We start from the raw sequence: 25,236 nt of genomic DNA, 5'->3' as shown, positions 1-25,236 counted from the left end.
GAATCCAATAGAAAATCTATGGAAAGAACTAAAGATTCTGCAGAATTCATGGAAGAAGCCCACAGAACCTTCAAGATTGCCGAAGAAGGAGGCAAAAATCACACCTGAGCAATGCATAAGACTAGTTTCTCCATACAGGAGGCGTCTTGAAGCTCTCACTACCAACAAAGTACCGTATTTATCGGCGTATACCACGCACTTTTTTGCCCTTAAAATCAGGGCAAAATCGTGGGTGCACGATATACGCCGATACCCGCTTCCCGCGCTAGGTTTGAACCACTGCGCCGACATATACCGGGCGCAGTACACTCGGGTATACTCGGGCGGGCTCGGCTCCTCTCGCGGTACGTCCTTTACGCGAGAGGAGCCTAGCCTGCCCGAGTATACCCGAGTGTACTGCGCTCGGTATATGTCGGCGGAGTGGTTCGTACACAGCGCGGGAAGCGGGGATCGGCTGAAGAACACATCGGGGAAGACACCACGATGGCTGCAGAAGAGCGCCGGACCGGACAAGGCCGCCAATGGATGCGATGGACGCCGGGCAAGACATCAAAACTGTAAGTACTAAAATGTTTTTTTACAGGAATGTTGGGTCCACTTTAGGGGTGCGTGCTATACGCCGGAGCGCGCAATTCCCCCGATAAATACGGTATTTTGTACGAAGTAGTAAATAAATTCCAGTTAGCATGTTTAATACTTTTTCCATGTGTCATTCCATTATATTACACAAAACTTAATTTTTACCCACTGTATATGTAAAGCGCTGCATAAATCGATGGCGCTATATAAGTAACTTCTCTGCAACAGCACAGTTTAGGACTCAACCATCGTAGCTCTAACAAGTTGAAATCTCTATGCAATAATAAGCTCTTCCATTATCATCGGGTTCTACGCTACCTGGTCTTTGTCTAATGGTTTCACTGTTGATTGGTCAGAGTCAAGCCATGTACAAACTCCCTTTTTAATAAAATTAATGAAGAATACAGAAAGACGAAGGGTTACCTTGAAGATACATCTCCTCGCCTTCACCGAACATTTGATTACATCGAACACATCGTGCACATGTGGGGTGATAATGTTTTTCACCAGCCTGTAGGAAATAAAACATAATTGGTAAACATATTTGTTTAAATTATTTTCCCCAAGCTGCGTAAATGAATAGTTCCCATACATGCGAAGGTTAGAAGCACAAAATGATCAATTTAGACTCGTTTTCCACAACCTCTAAGGAAAAAACACCTAAATTTCAAATGAATCATATGGAATATATAATCACTCAGAATGGTCATCTCTGTTCTCAGAGCCTTATACAGTGTTTAGCACCCACTTGGATCGACTGTATGAGCTATATTTGGCCATTGAGCAATGATATTTTATCATTGAGCCACTCTGGGGAGATCTCAAATGTGCAGTTCATGCAAGACAGCCCAAGAATTTACAGTAACTGGAGGCTTTTTGCCAAGAGGAATGAGCAACTTTACCATCTGAGAAGAGAAAGAGCCTCATCCACAAATACCACAAAAGACTTCAAGCTGTTATTGATGTTAAACACGGTATTAAAGTGGCGGTTCACCCCAAAACTCAATTTTTAACATTAGATTGAGGCTCATTTTGTGAAGCAGAATTGGGTGTTTTTTTGAAAATCGAAGCAGTACTTACCGTTTTAGAGATAGATCTTCTCCGCCGCTTCCGGGTATGGGCTGCGGGACTGGGCGTTCCTATTTGATTGACAGGCTTCCGACGGTCGCATACAGTGCATCACGGTTTTCCGAAAGTAGCCGAACGTCGGTGCGCAGGCGACGTATAGAGCCGCACCGACGTTCGGCTTCTTTCGGCTACTCGTGACGCGATGTATGCGACCGTCGGAAGCCTGTCGGAAGCCTGTCGATCAAATAGGAACGCCCAGTCCCGAAGACCATACCCGGAAGCGGCGGAGAAGATCTATCTCTAAAACGGTAAGTACTGCTTTGATTTAAAAAAAAACACCCGATTCTGCTTCACAAAATGAGCATCAATCTAATGTTAGAAATTGTTTTTCGGGTGAACTCCCGATTTAAGAACTGGGTTATGTAAACTTTTGATCAGGGTCATTTGAGTACTTTCTTGTGTCATTATGATTTAAAAAGAGTAAACACAGTTGATTGATAATAAATGTCTTCAGCCAAACACCAACCATGAGTGAAAGAAAAGTTTTAGTGTTATCATTCATATTCTCTGGAAAATGGCCAAGAAATCATAAATTCTGCCAGGGTGTGTAAACTTATGAGCACAACTGTATATATAACTATATATAGATAGATAGATAGATTATTATTATTAAACAGGATTTATATAGCGCCAACAGTTTGTGCAGCGCTTTACATCAGGGAAGACAGTACAGTCACAATACAAATCAATACAGGAGGGATCAGAGGGCCCTGCTCGTTAGAGCTTACAATCTAGAAGGGAGGATCAAGTGGAACAAAGGGTAGTTAGCTGTGGGGGATGATCAGATGGGCTCAAATGAAAATACAGTTAGGTGTGTGAAGGGTAGGCTTCTCTGAAGAGGAGGGTTTTCAGGGATCCTCTAAAAGCTGATAGAGAAGGAGATATATGGATATATTGGGGTAAGGAGTTCCATAGGCTTACAGAGGCTCTAGAAAAGTTCTGGAGACAAGCATGGGAGCAGGTGATGAGAGAGCTAGAGAGTAGGAGGTCTTGAGAAGAACGAAGAGAACGTACAGGTTGGTATTTAGAGACTAGGTCAGTGATGTAGCTGGGGGCAGAGTTGTGGATGGCTTTGTAGGTAATTGTTAGTATTTTGAATTTAATTTGTTGGGCGAGCGGAAGCCAGTGGAGGGATTGACAGAGAGGAGAAGCAGAGACAGAGCGGTTGGTTAGGTGGATGAGTCTGGCAGCAGCATTCATGATGGACGGAAGGGGGGATAGAGTACGCAGAGGTAAGCCAATGAGGAAGGAATTGCTGTAATCGAGGCGAGAGAGATGACCAGGGAGTGAGTTAAGAGCTTTGTGGTGTCATTGGTTAGAAAGGGGCGTATTTTGGAGATGTTGCGAAGGTTTAGGCGGCAAGATTTGGACAGTGATTGAACGTGAGGCTTAAAGGAGAGTTCAGAGTCCAGGACTACTCCTGGGACCTTGACATGTGGGGATGGGCTGATAGTTGTGCCATTAATTTTGACAGAGATCAGGGGAAGAGGCACGTGGGAGAGGAAAAATTATAAGTTCCGTTTTGGATAGATTGAGTTTGAGGAAGTGGTGCGACATCCAAACTGATATATCTGATAGTAAATTAGTGATACGTGAGGAGAATGAAGGAGTGAGTTGAGGGGTAGAGAAATAGATTTGAGTGTCATCAGCGTGGGAAGCCGTGGGAGGCTATCAGCTGACCCAGGGAGGAGGTGTAGATAGAAAATAGGAGAGGTCCAAGAACAGAACCTTGGGGGACCCCAACAGAGAATGGAAGAGGAGAGGAGGAAGTAGAGTTGTAAGCAACGCTGAAGGTGCGGTTGGATAAGTAGGTAGAGAACCAGCGAAGGGTACAGTCACGGAGACCAAAATTGTGGAGTTTTTTGAGGAGGAGAGGGTGGTCAACCGTATCGAAGGCGGCAGAGGGGTCCATGAGTAGGAGCACAGAATAGTGTCCCTTAGTTTTGGCCATTAGTATATCGTTTGTTAGTTTTAGGAGAGCAGTTTCTGTGGAATGTTGAGGACGAAATCCAGGGGATCATGGAGGTTATTATGATCAAGGTGGACGCTCAGTTGGTTGTAGAGTAGACGTTCAAGTAGTTTGGATAAAAAGGGGAGCAAGGAGATGGGGCGTAGGTTGTCAAGATTGGATGGGTCCAGTGAGGTTTTTTTTAAGTATGGGGCTGACTAGTGCATGTTTCAAAGAGTTAGGGGAGATGTCAGAAGAGAGGGAGAGATTGAAGATGTGGGTTAGAGATTGTAGAATCGAGCCAGAGGGTGAACGTAGCATTTGCGAGGGAACAGGATCCAGAGCACAGGTGGTAAGATGGACGTTAGCAAGTAATTTAGCGACCTCGTCTATAGTGGTGGGGTTGAAAGATAGATAGATAGATAGATAGATAGATAGATAGATAGATAGATAGATAGATAGATAGATAGATAGATAGATAGATACAAAAACAAAACATGTATATATGGTGAGGGAAAAAGTATTTGATCCCCTGCTGATTTTGTACGTTTGCCTCCTGACAAAGAAATGATCCGCCTATAATTTTAATAGTAGGTTTATTTTAACAGTGAGAGACAGCCTAATCGACAAAAAAAAAAGAAGAAAAAAAAAGAAGAAAAACATAATTCATAAAAGTTATAAATTGATTGCATTTTAATGAGTAAAATAAGTATTTGATCCCATATCGATCAGCAAGATTTTTGGCTCCCAGGTGTCTTCTATACGGGTAATGAGCTGCGGTTAGGAGCACTCTCTAAAAGGGAGCCGATGTGAAATTCCGACCGTGTGAATTTCCGCCAACAAAAGATTGAGAGCTGATTCTCCAATCCGATCGTATGTAGCAATTCAGACGCGCAAAATTTCCCACGTTCTTGACAGACGAAAGTTCAGAGAACTTTTGTATGACCGTGTGTATGCAAGCCAAGCTTGAGCGGAATACCGTTGGAAAAACCATCCAAGGTTTTTCAGACGGAAAATCCAATCGTGTGTACATGGCATAAGAGTCATTGATTTTTGAGAATCTATATGGGGTAATGTATTGATGGCAGGTAACCCTTTGTAGAAGTTCCCATGTTTGGAATACATTTCTCAACTCTACTGAAAGCCTGAGAATTCGTTACTTGTGTCGTTTTCCCTTTAACCCCCCTGGCGGTATTCCCGAGTCTGACTCGGGGTGAGATTTTTTGGCTACGATCGGTAACCCGAGTCAGACTCGGGCTTGCCTCTTTGAATCCATAGGCATGGTTTACTTACCTTGTCCCTGGATCCAGCGATGCCACCGCGCTGTGTGAGCGAGCGGGACCTCGCTCGATTCACACAGTGTCCTCCTGTGCCGCCGATCTCCGCTCCCTGCGACGTTACGACGCACGGGAGCGGAGAACGGCGCCAAATTCAAAAAGGTAAACAAACACAATACATACAGTATACTGTAATCTTATAGATTACAGTACTGTATGTAAAAAATACACACCCCCCTTGTCCCCAGTGGTCTGCCCAGTGTCCTGCATGTACTTTTATATAATAAAAACTGTTCTTTCTGCCTGCAAACTGTAGATTGTCCATAGCAACCAAAAGTGTCCCTTTATGTAAAAAATGGTTTTAGAGCAGCTAGAAAACAGCGATAATAAATTATAATCACTTGCAGAATTGTGCGATAGCGATTTGTGGGGAAATTCGTCATAAAAAAATAAAAGTAGTGACAGCGACAATTCTGCAACTGAGCAAATTTCAGTGATTTTGAGTTGATTACATTATTGAATAATTTTTATTATAATTATATTATTATTTGTTATAATTATTTATAATTATTTATTATATTATAATTTTGTTTTTAAAAACAAATCATACCCGGGATGCCTACTAGACTCTTGTTTGGTCAGATTTAAATGAGTTATTTCTAAGAATTGCAGGCCTACAGTATAAAACGCCAAATTTCCTTGCAAATAATGGTACCGCTTTCAGCACCTTTTTTCTGAAATAATCATACCGCCAGGAAGGTTAAAGCATGGCTGGAGCCTTTGGGAAAAGTGAGATATGTTATTAAAGAAAACGGATAATTAACCAAATAAACAATGATAGAATCTTTTCACTTACCGCAATAACCACATCTATAAATATAATGAGTGATCCATTAAAGGAGAACTCCCCTAAGCAACATTTATATCTAGCCTGACCACAAAATATAACTCCAGTAATTTGCGGTTGGTATATTTGTGGTGTAGCTATAACAGTTATATACTGTACATGATGAATATATTTGGAGCTGATCTATGTTCATGTTTTGGCTGTAAGTAGTGGGGACACAGACACAGTACAACTCCAAATGACTCCCAATGACTTAAAGTGTTACTAAACCCAGTAATGTGAAAATAGTTCATCTGCGCCCCCCCCCCCCCCATAGTGTCCACAGCTTATAAATCTTCTTACATTAAAATACTGCCACTATCTATATACCTTTTTGGATTATCTGTATACCACAGTTACATGATAAACTGCAGAGTTTCTCCAGTGCTGAAAGATCAGGAAGGAGGAGATTTTCACTTCAGCCTCTATACACACCCACATGTGTGATGTCAATATCATAGCTCTCTGATCAACAAATAATTATTCTCTCCAGCATAAAAGACACAACTGAGCATGTGCAGGTTGGCTACCCTGCCTGTATTAGCTGGCTTTCTCCAGATAGACAGTACAGGAGGAAATGATCTCTGCATACAGGGTAAAACAGCCTTTTTACACAATGCAGAGGATTAACCCCTTAAGTTCCACAGTGAGTATAACAAGCATGCAATGCTGAATATACAGACAGATTTTACTGTTGTGGGTTTAGTAACACTTTAATTCAGGCGAAGGGTAGCTTGTACATTTTATCCTGCACTCTTAGGAGTGAATATTTTCTAATTCTGTCTAATATTTTAGGGGGGGTAGTAAATTTGTGTAGGAATCAAATGTTTCTACACCCATATACCCAAATACTGTACCTTATGCTAGCTGCTGAGCCAGTAGTATAATCTGAGCCAATACCTTATGTAAGAAATGTTTGTGTGTGTGTGAATTAGCTTTTTCCCCAAATTTATCAGAATTATAAAAGGGAATATATTGATAGTTGCTAAAGATTGCCCAAATATTTCTTGGTTTAGACCAGTGGTTCTCAACCTGGGGGTCGGGACCCCAAATGATGATTTACCAGGGGTCACCGAATCCTGGGCTGTTCCTGAAACCCGTATTACTCTCCCGAGAATTTTTGCAGCCACCCAGCAGGACTATCCCTGGAGCATGTGGCCACCCATCTGGGCTGTTCCTGGAGCCTGCAGCTGCCCACTCAGCCTCTTCGCAGGCGCCCATTCAGTTTACCGCATGGCTGGGGGGGCAAAGAGTAGAGGTCAGCTGACTGGTGAGGAATGTGAAGTGGGAGGGGCTGGAGGAGACCCTATCTCCTGATTTCGGCATAGGTGTCACTGCTACGAGACACCACAGAGCTGGAGACACAGTGAAGCCGGAGACAGTGAGTGACACTACCTGCGATTATAGTCGCCATTACAAGGACTCAGGGAGCGCTAAATGTCTGTGGGTTAGGGGCGTAAATTACTTGTCTTGCCTTGGGTGCTGACAACCCATGCTATGAATGTAATTTTACTGTTAGGGGTCCCCACAACTTGCGAAATTTTATCAAGGGGTCGCGGCACTAGAAGGTTGAGAACCACAGGTTTAGACCCTTCGCTCAACCATGCAATGAAGTGCTGTCCAGTTCTTTTCTCTATCTATATATAGAAGAATCACACCTATGTTCACTATACCAAGTGGATATAAATGGAACTCAATCAAATAGCGAGGACCTCTGTGTGCAGAACATAATACAACATCTGTTCTTTCTACGAGGTTACAGGAAGGCCTGTCTGTAATACAGAAAAGCAATGAAGGCACTGACGTTTATATATGATACTTACAGTCTGGAAAACAAACTGCTAAATATCAAGTCCCCAAGTGCAAATAAGTATTACATAGTTCATTTTTATTTCTTCTAGCCAGTACTAAATATAGCCAAAGCCAATGTATTTGCAGGTGACAAGGTCAACTGTAATATTGTTCTTCTCTATAATAATAGGCCTTGAATAAACAATTAAAAACATTTCAAGGCGTGCCACATAAAGGTCAGTTTTCATATAAAAGTGATCTATCGCCTCATTTTACAAAGGGTTAGATCGACCTTTCTCGACCTTTTAACATGGAGGAACCCTTTAAATAACTTTCCAGTCTCAGGGAACTCCTGCTACTACTTTTTTACATCTACAACTCATGATACATTAGTGTGATGGTCACTGGGAAAAATGCTCCTTACACTTGTGGTCATTGGTAAAAATCCCTCACCTACAAATAGCTTAAAGTGGTAGTAAACTCCCCAGAAGTCAGTGTTGTGTAAAGCAGTAGAAAAAGACTTACTAGTTCTTTCACGTGCGCTATTTAGAAGATATCGCCCACTCTTGTAACAATTACGTCACTCGCACATGAGCAATGTTATCCTAATTGATGGCACACTAAGGGGCAGATCCACGTACAGCGGCGCATATTACCGCCGGGCGTAGCGTATCTAAGATACACTACGCCGCCGTAACTTACTTTTTTTTTCAAATCCTCAAAGAATCCGCACCGAAGTGAATCGGAAAAAACTTGTACTAGCATTCATACTTTCTAGGTTGGATTACTCAAATGTTTTCTTATTAAATCTCCCAAAGAAATGGATTGCTAAGTTGCAGTTAGTTCAAAACCATGCCGCTCGCCTGATCAAAGGACTAAATCACAGAGAACATGTTACAAGCTCCCTTCGAGAGCTTCACTGGCTACCCATTGCCAAAAGGGCTGAATTCAAGGCCCTCTGCCTTGTTTTTAAGGCATATTGGAGTCAAGGTCCAATCTATTTTTTGAGTATAGTTTCCCACTATACCCCAAAAAGATCTTTACGGTCAGCGAATCAAAACCGTCTTATGCCGAAACCATATCATTTTGCGACAGCTGGTGGAAAAACTCTCCAAGTCTTTGGTGTATTGCTTTGGAATAATCTTCCTGAGAGTATGCGGAAAATTAACTCGCTAACTCATTTTCGCAAGGTACTGAAGACTCACTCACCAATGTATATGAATAAGGGACATGTGCTATTTGCTACTAACCAGCTCATCAGCACGCCCTGACTTGTTGCTGCCTATTTAAATATGGACTGGTATCCTGCTTCTTCAACTTTTCATTTTTTATTTCGTTTTTTCCCTCTGTTTAGAGGATCCTCCTTATGCTATTTCAGTTGTTATTTATTACTAATATATTCTGTATGTTATATCTGCTATGCTTATTTTTTTGATTATCAGTATATATATTTGGTCTGTCTAGCGCTTAGGCGCAGTTCATGAACTGTATTTGGCGCTTAACAAATAATAAAATAAAATCAAACTCTGCATACATTATACAAGTTTTTTAACATTTACTATAATATCTTTTTACCTCGAGAACTCGGCCTGTAATGAACTTCTCGCAGTGATCACATTTTATGCCAAATTTATCATGATAGTCCATTTCACAGTAGGGGATTCCATCTCTAAAAAACAAAAAACAAAAAAAAAACATTTAAGAATATAGCAGAATATTTTTTGTTTGATTAAATAAATCTAGCAACTCTGAAACAGAAGACCCATGTACTGTATGTAAGTACAATCATTATACAGGGTTATTCAAAAATATGGAGTAGAATTCAGCTTTTTATTTTAAACAAACTATAATGCATCGTACACACGGTCGGACTTTTGACCATGCAAAAGTCAGCCGTGAGTCCGTCGGAAGTCCGACAGAAAGATAGAGAACAGGTTCTCTATCTTAGGTCCGTCGGACTTCCAACAAAAAAAGTCGGATGGAGGCTACACACGGCCGGACTTTCTGAGAAAAAAAGCCTGTCTGACATTTTTTCTCTGAAAGTCCGACCGTGTGTACGAGGCATAAGGGATAGAAGCCCAGTCCGCACATCACTGGATAGAGGAAGGTTCAACGTTAAAAGCTTGCCTAAAAGTTACATTCAATGCCACACATAAGCGCTATTTCTTGATTATAGGAAAATGGCAATGTAATTTGTGTATCCACTGTTCAAGTGCAATGTGAATTCCACCATTAGTTCAACAAACAGATGACTCATCATAAGCAAATTTACAAGTGACATAAACAGTTTGTTGAAGATGGATGCATATGCAAGTGAAAAAGCACTGGTCGTCCTCACACGTCAGATGAAAATGTTAAGCATGTCCATGGTACGTTCGAACAGAGCCCTAGGAAATCCACAAAACGGGTAAGGGTTGAACTTGGAGTTCCTCAAACATTGGTATTGCATGTTCTTAATTACCATCTGCATATGAAGGCAGTTGTTTCCCCAACTTCAAAAAGATTTAAATGACTTAATTTTCATGCAAGATGGCGCCCGACCTCACTTCTACAGAGAGGTCTGGTGTTATCTGAATGACCATTCTAGGACAATGGATTGGAAGAGATCAACAAGAAGATCTTGTTTATCGTCTGTGGCCTCCTAGGTCACCAGATCTTACCCCCTGAGATTTTTATCTGTGGGGGTGCAAAAAAAAAGGATTTTTGTGCCACCTATGTCTGCTACTCTTCAAGATCTGAGAATTCAATACCAAGTGACCAGTTGAGAAATGGTCTACCGTTATAATATTTGTTGCGCAACACAAGGTGTTCCTGTTGAGTGCATTACAACCTTAAGGACCATAAAACTTTGACCCTTCCTCTATCCAGTGAGATGCGGTATGTGCTTCTAACCCTTAGGCCTCGTACACACGATAGGTTAACCAGAGGACAGTGGTCTGAAGAATCGTTGTCATAGGTTAACCGATGAAGCTGACTGATGGTCTGTCGTGCCTACACACCATCAGTTAAAAAACCGATCGTGTCAAAACGCGGTGACTTAAAACACAACGACGTGCTGAAAAAAACGAAGTTCAATGCTTCCAAGCATGCGTCGACTTGATTCTGAGCATGCATGGATTTTAAACCGATGGTCGTGCCTACTAACGATCAGTTTTGACCTATCGGTTAGGAATCCATAGGTTAAATTTAAAGCAAGTTGGCTTTTTTTTAACCTATGGTTAAATAACCTATGGGGCCCACACACGTTTTGACCGATGAAAACGGTCCATCAGACCGTTGTCCTCTGGTTAACCTATCGTGTGTACGAGGCCTAACAGTTTGATTGAAATAAAAAGTTGAAATCTGGTCCATCTCTTTTAATAACCCTGTATATTGAGTTGCAGCCTCATTGCTGAATCCTGGTGTTCACTTAGTAATCATGTTTCCTATGGAGCACCATGGACACGGTAAGGATTTACATGAGAAAACTCTTTTTTGTATGTCTTTTAGGCAGTCACATATAACCCTTATGGGCATTAGTACGTCTGGAGCTGCCCCTGTTAAACCATATAGCGGGATGCAGGATACTCTTGTAAACAAAAGAGAACAAATAGGAAGCACATAGCCAATTGCCAAAACAACGTTTCAGGTCTGTATCGCCCCTTTGTGAAGTCTGCTAGCAACACTCTTGATGTCAGTATACCTTTCCTCAGAGCCCCAGAAAAAAATGTCAGATGCTGTGAGCCAGAATGCTGTCTTGCAAGGTTCCTGGTAACAGTGCAGAGGGGGGGATTTTACTGGCGTATATAAGGCTGTTGTCTTTAGCCAGAGTAATAGCCATACATCTGTGACAGGCATGCTCCGCTATAGGCGTTCTCAGTGTGAAAGGGCTCTAAACTCACACAGGACCCTTTTTTTGACCGGATCAGAATCGCACCACATAGATGTAAACGGCTTTCATAGCAAACAATGTTTTTTCAGATGACATGAGAATCTATGCCTTTCGGATCGGATTTAATATGCATAGAATTTGCATCAGAGTGGACCGAGACTCAAGTCATTGAATGTAGTGAACATTTTCGGCGAATTTTTCGTACAAATGTTTGTTAGAAAATGTACTGTTGTATGGCCAGCTTAACACTGATAAATTCAGACCCCTATAGACGTCTGCATTTAAAGGGGTTGTAAAGGTTTTTTTTTCTAAATAGGTTCCTTTAAGCTAGTGCATTGTTGGTTCACTTACCTTTTCCTTCGATTTCCCTTCTAAATGTTTTTTTCTTTGTGTGAATTTCTAACTTCCTGTTCCTCCTCAGTTAGCTTGCCACCATCATCGGAGCGGTGGTTAGTCAGCCAGAACAGCTTACTGAACCCCTTACTGAGAAGGAACAGGAAGTGAGAAATTCAGACAAAGAAAAAAAAATTTCGAAGGGAAATTGAAGGAAAAGGTAAGTGAACCAACAATGCACTAGCTTAAAGGAACCAATTTAGAAAAAAAAAACCTTTACAATCCCTTTAAAGATCACCCAACAGCACCCAAAGCCATCCAATAATCAACAGCTAAGGATAACTTGCATGCTAAAAACAGTCTTGTATACATCCTACATAGTAGTTTGTTCTTGACAATAATAAAATGACAATGAATAGACAATGGATATCTATTTACATAAAACTAGATAGATTTGTACACACATTTAAATGCTAACCGTACTCAAAATAAATATACTATAACAGCAGAGAAAATCTGATGAGGAATGAAGAGGAAACAGGTAATACAGCCACCCAGGTGCACTTCAAGTAATGCAGGATAACTTCCAGGGACCCCCGGATCCGTGAGAGACCAAATGAGACACAGGAAAACAGATTTGAGTGTGTTCATAAGATCTCTGGTCTATATTCCACAGTGGCTTATATGCAGAGGTAAGAAGGGAGGTGCTGTCTTTTAATGCATATGTTTCTAAAAGTTAAAAAACTCAGTACTTTCTTATCGTGATTTAAACTTGCTGACTTCGTTAACAAGAACTAGCTGATGACTTGTGCTGGCACAACAGGCTGCTCCGTGAATCAGCTTAACCAAAGTGACTCACAGGGTGTGTTTCTATGCAAACTGTTGGTTATGTCAAAACACATACATTCAAAAGTTAATTTCTACTTAAAGAAAATGGAGTCAGTTATTTACACATTATATTACAAGGAAGACCATTTCTGTTCACTTACTTGCTAATGTATTCTGCCTTTAAATGGACCCCACAGATTTTGCATTTGAAACAGTCCAAGTGCCAGTGTTTTTCTAGGGCAACCAATGATTGGCCATTTTTTATTTCCAAGCCACAACCACCACAGTCTGTGAATACAAAAAAAACATGTTATTGGTTGTTCTGAATAACATCAACTGGGTTTTATATGCTGAAAAAACAATTACCCTTTAGGAGATAATGCATTTTAGACATGAGGATGAACAATGGTGCCACAATAGGATGAGATGGGAGATAAACTGCATGAGATCTGGGAGCTTTTCCATTCTGTTACTATCCATAAGGAGATTTTGCATGTACATGAATAATAGGAAGTCTTATCATGCATAGGATTTATGTTCACTTTGGGATCACTTCATCACCATGCTCCTGAAAAGATCACATCATCTCTGTACCAGGGCCTATGAGAGCAAAGCTTACACTCTTAAGCCTCGTACACACACGATCGGACTTCCAAGCAACTTTCCAGTGGATTTTGGTCTGAAGGGCGTTGGCCGTGAACTTGTTCTGCATATACACGGCACAACATTGTCAGCCAACATTCACCAAATCACTTGGTTTTTCAGCTCTTTACCGCCACCCTTTGGACAACTTCTGCTATTGTTGTCTGATGTTTAGCATTGGTTCCGAGCATGCATGTTTATATTTTGGATTTTAGTTGGACGTACTTGCGTACACACAATTGGATAAACCGATGTAACAGATTTATTGCACAACAATTGGTGAGCATGAAAAGCCAACTTTTGTTGTCGTTAATTCAGCCAACAATTGTCTGATGGAGCATACACACGGTCGGATTATCCAACACAACACGTCCGTCAGACAATTATGGTCATAAAGTTGGATCGTGTGTACGAGGCTTTACACTTGATACTGACATGGACCTTTTTAGTGGTGTTTGGTGACTCATAATCAGGTGGAAATTGGTGGACAAAAAAAGCTCAGAGATTTTTCTTCTAGAAGTTTCTACTGGCCAATAGCAAGGCAGCCGGAAACTAAATGATGCTCTGTATAATCATATTACTATATGATACTATGAATTAAAAAAAATATACAGTCTATTCTTTAACTACTTCAATTTTCACCCCATTTCTGCCCAGATAAATTTTTCGTTTTCAGCGCTGTCACACTTTGAATGACAATTGCGCAGTCGTGCAACACTGTACCCAAATGAAATCTTTGGGCCGGATTCAGGTAGGAGATACGACGGCGTATCTCCAGATACGCCGTCGTATCTCTGAGTTGCGGCGTCGTATCTATGCGCTGGTTCATAGAATCAGTTACGCATAGATTTCCCTAAGATCCGACTGGCGTAAGTGTCTTACACCGTCGTATCTTAGGCTGCATATTTACGCTGGCCGCTAGGTGGCGCTTCCGTCGATTTACGCAAGGAATATGCTAATTCGGTAGATACGCCGATTCACAAAACGTACGTACGCCCGGCGCTATTTTTTTTACGTCGTTTACGTTAGGCTTTTTAGGCGTAAGGTTGCTCCTGCTATTATGAGGCGTACGCAATGTTAAGTATGGAAGTCGTTCCCGCGTCAAATTTTTAATTTTTTACGTCGTTTGCGTTAGTCGTTCGCGAATAGGGCTGGACGTAATTTACGTTCACGTCGAAAGCAATGACGATTTGCGGCGGAATTTCGAGCATGCGCACTGGGATTCTTTCACGAACGGCGCATGCGCCGTTCGTAAAAAAACGTAAAATACGCGGGGTCAACAATAATTTAAATAAAACACGCCCACATCATCCCCATTTGAATTAGGCGGGCTTACACCGGCCCATATACGTTACGCCGCCGTAACTTAGGGCGCAAGTTCTTTATGAATACGGAACTTGCGCCCTAATTTACGGCGGCGTAATTACGCCCGCACTAAATTACGCTGGGCTACCTGAATCCGGCCCTGTATGTTTTTTTTCCCCACAAATAGAGCTTTCGTTTGGTGGTATTTGATCACCTTTGCAGTTATTAGTTTTTGCGCTATAAACAAAAGAAGAGCGACAATTTTGATAAAAAAAAAACAATATTTTTTACTTTTTGATTTAATAAATATCACATAAAAAAGAAAAAAAACATTTCCTCAGTTTAGGCAGATACGTATTCTTCTACATATTTTTGGTAAAAGAAATCGCAATAAGCGTATATTGATTGGTTTGCGCAAAAGTTATATCGTCTACAAAATAGGGGATAGTTTGATTGCATTTAAATATTTTGAATTTTTTTTACTAGTAATGGCGGCGATCTGAGATTTTTATTGTGACCGTGACATTGCGACTGACATATCAGACACTTTTGACACAATTTTGGGACTATTCACATTTATACAGTGATTACTGCTATAAAACTGCACTGATTACTGTGTAAATGTGACTGGCAGGGAAGGGGTTAACACTAGGGGGCGCTGAAGGGGTTAAATATGTTCCCTGGGAGTGATTCTTACAGTAGGGGGAGGGGACTCACAAGGGGAGGAGACCGATGTGTGTTCCTCTGTACCGGGAACACACATCTGTCTCCTCACCTCTGACAGGACGTGGATCTGTGTGTTTACACACACAGATCCATACTCCTGCCGTGGTCACGGGCAATCTCTGGGTGGCCGGCGGACATCGCGGGCACACGCACCGGGTCCCGAGCGATTCAATATAAAGTCAAAATCAAGAACACTGGGACATGACCTCAAACTATCTGGAGGAAAACTAATCTAAGAAAGTATTATTTTACTGAGAAAGTAGTTTAAGCTTATGCTTGGAATAGACTTCCAGCAGATTTAGTGAGTCAGTCAACATGCTTGGGACAAACATAGATCAAAAACGGTAAAAAAACAAAAACATGTATAAATATTACCCCTTCGAGCCAGCCACACGCAAATATGGGGCCTTTCGGCGCCTCGTCCTTAGCGTCAGGGGGGGGGGGGGGGGGGGGGGGGGGGGCGCACATATTTGCCTGAATTGCTGCCAATACACCTGTGTTGAGAGCGCGTGCGATGCGAAAGCTTTCCGGACCACGTGACCGCCGCTACAGCCAATCATGGCGGTCACGTGATCTTAAGCCATACCCCACTTCCCAGTGTCATAAACCTCCTAAAGGGTCGGGAGGCACGCTAAGAGGTTAAAAAAAAAGGGAAGACTTGCTGGACCACTTGGTCTTCTGCCGTAATTTTTCTATGTTTTATGATTCTTTATGGTTTATGGTTCTTGACCACTGTCAAGGAAGAATTTCATCCAATTTTAACTAATTTTAACATTAGCGTTTAAATTTCATTTCAATGACATTCTATAAAATACTTGAACGAAAAAGGAAAAAAATAAAAGAGACTGTGCTTACACACTATGGGCCAGATTCACAGCCGAGATACGACGGAGTATCTCAGATACTCCGTCGTATCTCTCAGAGTATCTATGCGACTGATTCATAGAATCAGTTACGCATGGATATCCCTAAGATCCGACAGGTGTAATTGTTTTACACTGTCGGATCTTAGGATGCAGTACCGCGGCGGCCGCTGGGGGGAGTTTGCATCGTAAACCAGCGTCGGGTATGCAAATTAGCAGTTACGGCGATCCACGACAGTTTTTCGCGTTCGCTACGTCGCTGCTAGTCTAGTTTCCCGTCGCAAAATTAGTCGTCGTTTTTGGTGCCTTAAATTTACACAGCACACGTATGTGCTGTATAAAGTATGGCCGTCGTTCCCGCGTCGAAATGTAAAAATTCACGTCGTTTGCGTAAGCCGTCCGGGAATACGGAATTACGCTACGCGCGTCGCCGTTCAGAAAAAATGATGTCACTTCGCGCAAAGCATGGTGGGTAATTCAAAAGGGAGCATGCACAGCAGGTCCGGCGCGGGAGCGCCCCTAATTTAAATGGCATATGCCCCTTTGAATTACTCGGGCTTACGCCGGAGGCCGCCGGCGTAGGTTTTCATTGCAAGTGCTCTGTGAATCAGGCACTTGCGATGAAAACTTGCGGCGGTGTAACGTATCTACGATACGTTACGCCGCCGCACTTCTACCTGAATCTGGCCCTTTGTATTTAATAAATTAAGAAAAATCCACAATGATCACATTCTGCCTTTTGAGTTGACGCACAGCTGCAAACGACGCAACCAACGTTCAAAGGAATTGTGCAGATCGTTTTCTAAAAGGCTCATGGAAGATCTCCATCGGCTTTCACATCTTCCACCAACAAAAAATGGGTACTGGCTTGATCCTTGGGAAGAGGTAGAGGTCGCAGGGAGCCAGGTCTGATGAATAGGGTGGGAGGCTCAAGCACAGTGATGTTGTTATTAGCTAAAAATACAGAATTTAATAAATCTGGTTCATCCTTAATGCGTTACAAAGGGTCCAAACACAACTTGATGTTAATTTGCTGTTCGCTCTTGCACTCCAACATTTTGCGACCAAGGGTAATAAAACGTCCATATCTGAACACATGTTGACTCATACTAAGTGTAGCAATCAAGTTGAGCCTTTCCCCACTGTGACAGGTTGGAACATGTTCTCTAACCATAACTTTGTCTCCACCCTCCCCCTCTTAGGCCCAAGCTATAGGGTTAAACCTGGTATACATTAATATTTTTCATTTTATTTGACTCAACGGAAAAAAAAACAGTCAGCTCCGGTCAGAGCCACTGTACTAAAGATCTGACATTAGTACAGGGATCTTGCATGCTGAGCTGTTGTGTTCTGACAGGGGGACCGCCTCCCCCCCGCCAGAACACTCCGATCAGTGTTAAAAAAAATAAAAACACAGTAAACATACAGTACACTGTAATCTTACAGATTACACTATACAATATTTCTCACACCCCCTTGGTCCCTAGTGGTCTGTCCAGTGTCCTGCATGCACTTTTACATTATAAATATTTTTTTTTCAGCCCGGAAACTGGAGATTGTCCATAGCAACCAAAAACTGTCCCTTTATGTCAAAAGTGGTTTTAGACCAGCTAGAAAACAGCTAGAAAACAGCAATGATATATTCACTTGAATTGAGCGATAGCGATTTGTGGGGAAATTCGTCATCAAACACTGAAAGTAATGACAATTCTGCAACTGAGCAAATGTCAGTGTTTTTGATTTGGTTACTGAATAATTTTTATTATTATTTGTTATAAATATTTATAGTTATTTATTATATTATAATTTATGATTTTGTGTTTAAAACTTTATCATACCCGGGATGTCTACTAGACTCTTGTTTGGACATATTTAGGTGAATTATTTCTAAGATTTACAGGCCTACAATATAAAACGCCAAATTTACATGCAAAACAATTGTACCGCTTTGAGCATCAAAAATCTGACATAGTCATACCACCAGGGAGGTTAAGCTTGGTAATAAAACCTGGAAGCTCATTGGTTCCTATGCAGAAGTGAGCCTGATTTTGCACTCTCCAGCGATAGTAAATAGACTCCATTGTGTATTTAAAGCGGGGGTTCACCCAAAAATCAACTTCCTGCCATTAGATCCAGCATACTGCTGACATCTGCAGTATGCTGTTTTTTTTTTTTGTACTTATCGTTTTATCAGCCTATGTTATCCGGCTCCGAGCGGGGATTCCTTCCGGGTATAGGCGTTCCTAAGCCAAGCGGAGTTGATTGACGGGCTGCTAAAGCGCGTCATGCCTTCCGAAAATACCCGAAGTGACACTCGAGTGTTTACGGCGCCTGCGCAGTCAGCTATACACAGCTGGCCCTGGCGCCGTAAACACTCGAGTGTCACTTTGGGTATTTTCGGAAGGCGTGACATGCTTTAGCAGCCCGTCAATCAAATCCGCTTGGCTTAGGAACGCCTATTCCCCACAGAAATCCCCGCTCGGCAGGGCTCAAGTCCTGCGGGAACGCGTGGGAACGGAGTTCCTGCACTTTTTTCACAGCAGGAACGCAGTTCCCTTTGCAGGACTAGAGCAGCCGAGCCGCCTGAGCCAATCCTTCACTAAGCGGCGATGCCCAGCCTTAGTGATCCTTTATGTTACTGGCTGCTTCCTGTATATGGATTCATCGGGTAGTGTGCGGGTATTCCGTCACTTCCTCGACGCCGCAATGTCTCCTGGGAGCTTTTGTCATTGTTCCCAGGAGACATTGCAGAGGTCTGCCACGAGTTATCACGGGATTTGAGTGGAGTGGATCTTGGGTGGGAGTTCCCACACTTTTTCCCCCAAGACTTGACCCCTGCCGCTCGGAGCCGGATAACAACGCTGATGAAACGATAAGTACAAAAAGAAAAACAGCATACTGCAGGTGTCACCAGTGTGCTGGATCTAATGGCAGAAAGTTGATTTTTGGGTGAACCTCCGCTTTAAAAGTGGGGTATGCCTGTACTGGATCTCAAAGAGCACCATTATATCTCAGTAGTCATATTACAATACAGTAAGTTGTTCTACTTGTGGGTAACACAAGTAAAATCTGAAAATGTTGCCTTGCCTACATACTAAAGTGATCCTGTGAAGCAAATGTTTAAAGCCTCGTACACACAAGCTTTTGGCCGGGAAAACCGGCCGTGTGTATGCTTCCATCGCAGTTTTCCAGACAGGAAAAATGCAAAAAAAAAAAAAAAAAGAGAACCAGCTCTCTTTTTTCCCGCCAGGACTTCCTGCGGTTTTTAACCCGGCAGTTTTCCTATGGGAAACACTGCGATGGAGCATACACACGGCCGAGATTCCCGACCAAAGCTCTCATGGCAGTTTTCCTGTTGAGAAACCCAGTTGTGTGTAGGGGGAAAAAGTTACTGAGTAGGTTCTCGGTTTTCCCCTCGGGTTTACCGCTGGGAATCCCATACGTATGTACGAGGCTTTACTGTAATTTATCATGGGAAACTGTTTTTACAAAGTCAATATAAAAAGATAAACAAAATATGCCTCTTAATCAAATGTCTGGTTTAACAAGGTATCGCTAATAAAAAACAGCTGTAAACTGGGGTGAGTCAGGATTTATTTCATAATAACAGCTTTGTATTGCCGCACTGAATAAAAGAAAAGTACCCCCCATGTCTTAGTCTTCAAACATAACAACTTATGCAGTCCTGACTGCTGCGGCTTTTGCTCCTTCTTCCATGTGAAATTTAATGGCTTAATTGTGAACCACCCACTGTGCTGCGGTGTCATTCCACATCTGCTCCTCCGAACACAGAAACATTGCCTTACAGCACTTCTTTACTGCCCAGCAAGGGATGTTGTATTGTGAGAAGGAGACACTGGGGTAGATTTAGGTAGAGCTGCGCACTCTTACGGAGGCGCATCGTTCCGTTTTTACGATACGCCTCCGTAAATTACTTGCGCTACGCTTCATTCACGAAGCAGTAGCTCCGTAATTTGCGGGGGCGTTCCGTAAAAGTGGCCGGCGTAAGCGCGCGTAATTTAAATGATCCCATAGGGGGCGTGGATCATTTAAATTAGGCGCATTCCCGCGCCGAACGTACTGCGCATGCTCCGTCGGGAAACTTTCCCGACGTGCATTGCGGTAAATGACGTCGCAAGGACGTCATTTGCTTTAGCGTGAATGTAAATGGCGTCCAGCGCCATTCACGATTCACTTACACAAACAACGTAATTTTCAAAAATCGCGACGCGGGAACGACGGGTATACTTAGCATTGGCAGCGCCTGCTAATAGCATGAGCACTCTTACGCAGAAACCGACGAACGCAAACGACGTAAAATTCGAATGCAGGGCGCGCGTACGGTTGTGAATCGGCGTGAGTATGCAATTTGCATACTCTACCCTGACCACTACGGGAACGCCACCTAGCGGCCAGCGTAAGAATGCAGCCTACGATACGACGGCATAAGAGCCTTATGCCAGTCATATCTTAGGCTGCAGTCGGCGTATTGAGCTTTCTGAATACAGAAAGCCGATACGCAGGCGCTACTTAGCAATTACGCTGCGTATCTATGGATACGCAGGCGTAATTGCTACCTGAATCTACCCCAATGTCATCACAAACTATCAAACCTGCAATAGGGCTGGATCTACCATTAGATAAAGTAAGCAAATGGGCAGCAAAGTAGTTAGCCCTTCTGCCTTGCAGTACTGGGGTCCTCGGTTTGAATGCCGACCAGGACACTATTTACATGGAGTTTGCTTGCTGACACTGCGCTTGCATGGGTTACTTCCCACACACTAAAGACATGGGCCCGGATTCACGTAGAACCGCGTATCTTTGTGCGGGCGTAACGTATCCTATTTACGTTACGCCTCCGCAACTTTGACAGGCAAGTGCCGTAATTATAAACCAAAGTTGCGGCGGCGTAGCGTAAATAGACTGGCGTAAGCCCGCCTAATTCAAATGTGGTAGATGTGGGCGTGTGTTATGTAAATTTAATGTGACCCTGCGTAAATGACGCTTTTTTACAAACGGCGCATGTGCCGTCCGTGAAAGTATCCCAGTGCGCATGCTCCAAATTAACCCGCAAGAAGCCAATGCTTTCGACGTGAACGTAAATGACGCCCAGCCCTATTCGCGAACGACTTACGCAAACAACGTAAAATTTTCAAAATTTGACGCGGGAATGACGTCCATACTTAACATTGGTACGCCTCATATAGCAGGGGTAACTTTACGCCAGGAAAAGCCTAATGTAAACGGCGTATCTGTACTGCGTCGGCCGGGCGTACGTTCGTGAATTCGCGTATCTAGCTGATTTACATATTTCTAGGCGTAAATCAGCGTACACGCCCCTAGCGGCCAGCGTAAATATGCAGTTAAGATACGACGGCGTAAGAGACTTACGCCGGTCGGATCTAATACAAATCTATGCGTAACTGATTCTAAGAATCAGGCGCATAGATACGACGGCTCGGACTCAGAGTTACGACGGCGTATCTGGAGATACGCCGGCCTAACTCGTACGAGAATCCGGGCCATGGTGGTCATTTAATTGGCTCCTTTCTAAATGGGCCCTAGCCTGTGTATTTATGAATGGGAGATAAAGACCTTGGGGGTAATCCACAAAGAAGCGGCGCAACGTAATTTTTCCTATTTAAGTTACACCGCCGCAAAATTTCGACCTAAGTGCCCGATCCACAAAGCACTTACCTAGAAATTTTGAGCGGTGTAACTTAAATCCGGCCAGCGCAAGGCATTCCTCTTCTCCAGGGGGCGATTCCCATTTAAATGAGGTGCGCTCCCGCGCCGGCCGTACTGCGCATGCTCGTGAAGTCATTTTCCCGACGTGCATAGCACGAAATTCCATTACGCCGGGCTTTGTGGATCGCGACGGGACAATAAAGTTGCGTTGGGTAAAAAAAAGATACAGCGCCAACATTTTTTTTTAAAATTACAAAAAAATCGCGTCGCTAGCAAGAAAGGTCTGTTTTTACAAGGTGTAAACAGTTTACACCTTGTAAAAGCAGCCCTAATTTTGCGTTTGCAAAATAAAACGAAGCAGAAAAGCTTTGTGGATCTCCGTAAGTCCTAATTTGCATACCCGAGGCGGCATTTCGACACGAAATGCCCCCAGCGGCGGATGCGGTACTGCATCCTAAGATCCGGCAGTGTAATTCAATTACACATGCCGGATCTTCTGCCTAACTATGGAAAACTGATTCTGTGGATCAGTTCCATAGTTAGGACCAGGGATACGACGGAGTAACAGCAGTTACTCCGTCGTATCTCTTTTGAGGATTTGGCCCCTTATACTGTAAGCTACTTAAAGTCAAGGACTGAATACACAGTATGTAAAGTGTAATTTAAATTGATTTACACATTATTATAATATTCAAATGTTAGGATCACAAAAACAGTTCCCGTTGCTCGCCATTTTTTGGCATGGGGTCCCTGCTAAATACATACCAGAGGAGGAGTTTCACTTTAAAATTCCATGTATTGGTGAATTCTCCTAAACACATGCATCTTCAATGTTACCATGTCACACATATGGTGCACGGCTTTTACATCTGAGTAAGCATAGAGTATACAGTAATAGTGTTGTAACCATAAGCAACTTACATACAGTATCTCACAAAAGTGAGTACACCCCTCACATTTTTGTAAATATTTTATTGTATCTTTTCATGTGACAACACTAAAGAAATTACACTTTTCTACAATGTAGCGTAGTGAGTGTACAGCTTGTATAACAGAGTAAATTTGCTGTCCCCTCAAAATTACTCAACACACAGCCATTAATGTCTAAACCGCTGGCAACAAAAGTGAGTACACCCCTAAGTGAAAATGTCCAAATTGGGCCCAAAGTGTCAATAGTTTGTGTGGCCACCATTATTTTCCAGCACTGCCTTAACCCTCCTGGGCATGGAGTTCACCAGAGCTTCACAGGTTGCCACTGGAGTCCTCTTCCACTCCTCCATGATGACATCACAGAGCTGGAGGATGTTAGAGACCTTGCGCTCCTCCACCTTTCATTTGAAGATGCCCCACAGATGCTCAATAGAGTTCAGGTCATCGCCTTTACCCTCAGCTCAAGGCAGTGGTCGTCTTGGAGGTGTATTTGGGGTCGTTTTTATGTTGGAATACTGCCCTGCGGCCCAGTCTCCCAAGGGAAGGATTATGCTCTGCTTCAGTATGTCACAGTACATGTTGGCATTCATGGTTTCTCAAATTAACTTTAGCTCCCCAGTGGCGGCAGCACTCATGCAGGCCCAGGCCATGACACTCCCACCTCCATGCTTAACTGTAACACACTTGTCTTTGTACTCATCTGGTGGCCACCACACACGCTTGACGCCATCTGAACCAAATAGGTTTATCTTGGTCTCATCAGACCACAGGACATAGTTCCAGTAATCCATGTCCTTAGTTTGCTTGTCTTCTGCAAACTGTTTGCTTTCTTGTGCATCACGTTTAGAAGAAGCTTCCTTCTGGGACGACAGCAAAACAGACCAATTTGATGCAGTGTGTGGCATATGGTCTGAGCACTGCTAGGCTGTCCCCCCACCCCTTCAACCTCTGCAACAATGCTCACAGCATTTATCAGTCTATTTCCCAAAGACAACCTCTGGATATGACGCTGAGCACGTGCACTCAACTTCTTTGGTCGACCATGGCGAGGCCTATTCTGAGTGGAACCTGTCCTGTCTGTTTGGTCTTGGTCTACAAAGGCTCTAGGAGTCATGCCTGTGATTGTCAGGGTCTTGCAATGTCTCATGGGACTTGTAGTTTCAAAACAGCCTGAGGGCCGAGGTTTCCTACCCCTGGCCTAGGCCATCTTTATGTAGAGCAACAATTCTTGTTTTCAGATCCTCAGAGAGTTCTTTGCCATGGGGTCCCATGTTGAACTTCCAGTGACCAGTATGAGAGCTTGAGAGCGATAACACCTGATTTAACACACCTGCTCCCCATTCACACCTGAGACTTTGTAACACGAACACTTAGGGGTGTACTCACTTTAGTTACCGGCGGTTTAGACTATAATGGCTGTGTGTTGAGTTATTTTGAGGGGATAACAAGTTTACACTGTTATACAAGCTGTACACTCACTACTTTACATTGTAGCAATGGTGTGTGTGTGTGTGGGGTTGCAATGTTTGCCGCCGACCCCCCCCCCCCCCCAAAAAAAAAAAAAAAATTACCATCAGCTGTCACTGCATAACATTAATATGTGTTTAGGGCAACCTAGTGTCTATCTGTGTTTGTGGCTGTCATCTTCTCCTATGTAACAGAAGCGGAAAAAAGAGGAATGGCTATTTTCAAGGTGGACTATGTTAGGTGGTGTGTCATGTCAATAGTACAAAATGTATCTCCCTGAGTCTTTTGGAATAGAAATTCTCTTAAATGCTGATGTCACAATAGTATTAAGTGTAAAAAAAGGAAAAAATAACTTACTTCTGAGAGACTGGATAGAGAGATTACTGTTACTGACAGTGGGTGAGATGGTACATTTTTGGCATATGCACTCCTTTCCATTAAAAGTCACACGATCACCAGGAGGAAACGGGTTTCTAAGATACAAAGGAATTTTACATTAACAAAGAAACTTCCAGAAATGTAATTACTAGGACAACACAAATTGAAATACATTTTAGATGGTCATAGAAATTCAATAAAGGGAACAGTAAACCCGAAGCCAGACAAAAGTTACAATATGATTATATGAACTCCGTTATATTTATCAAGAACTAGGAAGAGTGAAGGGCTAATTGGTTTGTTGTAAATAGTAATAAACATTTAGGTTGGCCTTTGCAGTGCATAGTAATTTGTAAGATGGCCATATGCATTACAATCTGGTAGTAGAATCTTCTTACGACCTCCTTTAGACTTAAAGGTTTCTAAGCCTAAAAGGTTTCTAAGGCAAAAGCACTGCTGAAGTGCAGGCACCTTGAGCCTCCACTACTCACTGAAGGACTTAGTACCAGGAATGTGTGGGGCCATAGGCGCTGCGCACAGGTTGTGCCAGGTGTGACCAGACACACCCTAATCACCCTGTGTAGCACAGATGCCCC

The 25,236-nt window shown here is 42.8% G+C and overlaps 1 protein-coding gene across 7 annotated transcripts in view; it reads right to left on the bottom strand.

Moving 5' to 3' along the window:
• Positions 1–25,236, bottom strand: part of ABLIM2 (actin binding LIM protein family member 2) — a 278,087-nt gene that overhangs the window by 133,822 nt on the left and 119,029 nt on the right. For all 7 annotated transcript variants that reach the window (XM_040335371.1, XM_040335372.1, XM_040335370.1 and 4 more), the window contains exons 4-7: positions 24,620–24,735; positions 12,803–12,929; positions 9,185–9,278; positions 1,003–1,090 (exon numbers count right to left, since the gene is read on the bottom strand). In XM_040335371.1, coding sequence (XP_040191305.1) covers positions 1,003–1,090; positions 9,185–9,278; positions 12,803–12,929; positions 24,620–24,735 — 425 coding nt within the window. The remainder of the gene's footprint in view (positions 1–1,002; positions 1,091–9,184; positions 9,279–12,802; positions 12,930–24,619; positions 24,736–25,236) is intronic.

Source organism: Rana temporaria, chromosome 1, assembly GCF_905171775.1.
Source record: "Rana temporaria chromosome 1, aRanTem1.1, whole genome shotgun sequence".
Classification (NCBI taxonomy): domain Eukaryota; kingdom Metazoa; phylum Chordata; class Amphibia; order Anura; family Ranidae; genus Rana; species Rana temporaria.
Note: the sequence above shows the minus strand (reverse complement) of the source record. Positions and strands in the feature narration are given on the sequence as shown.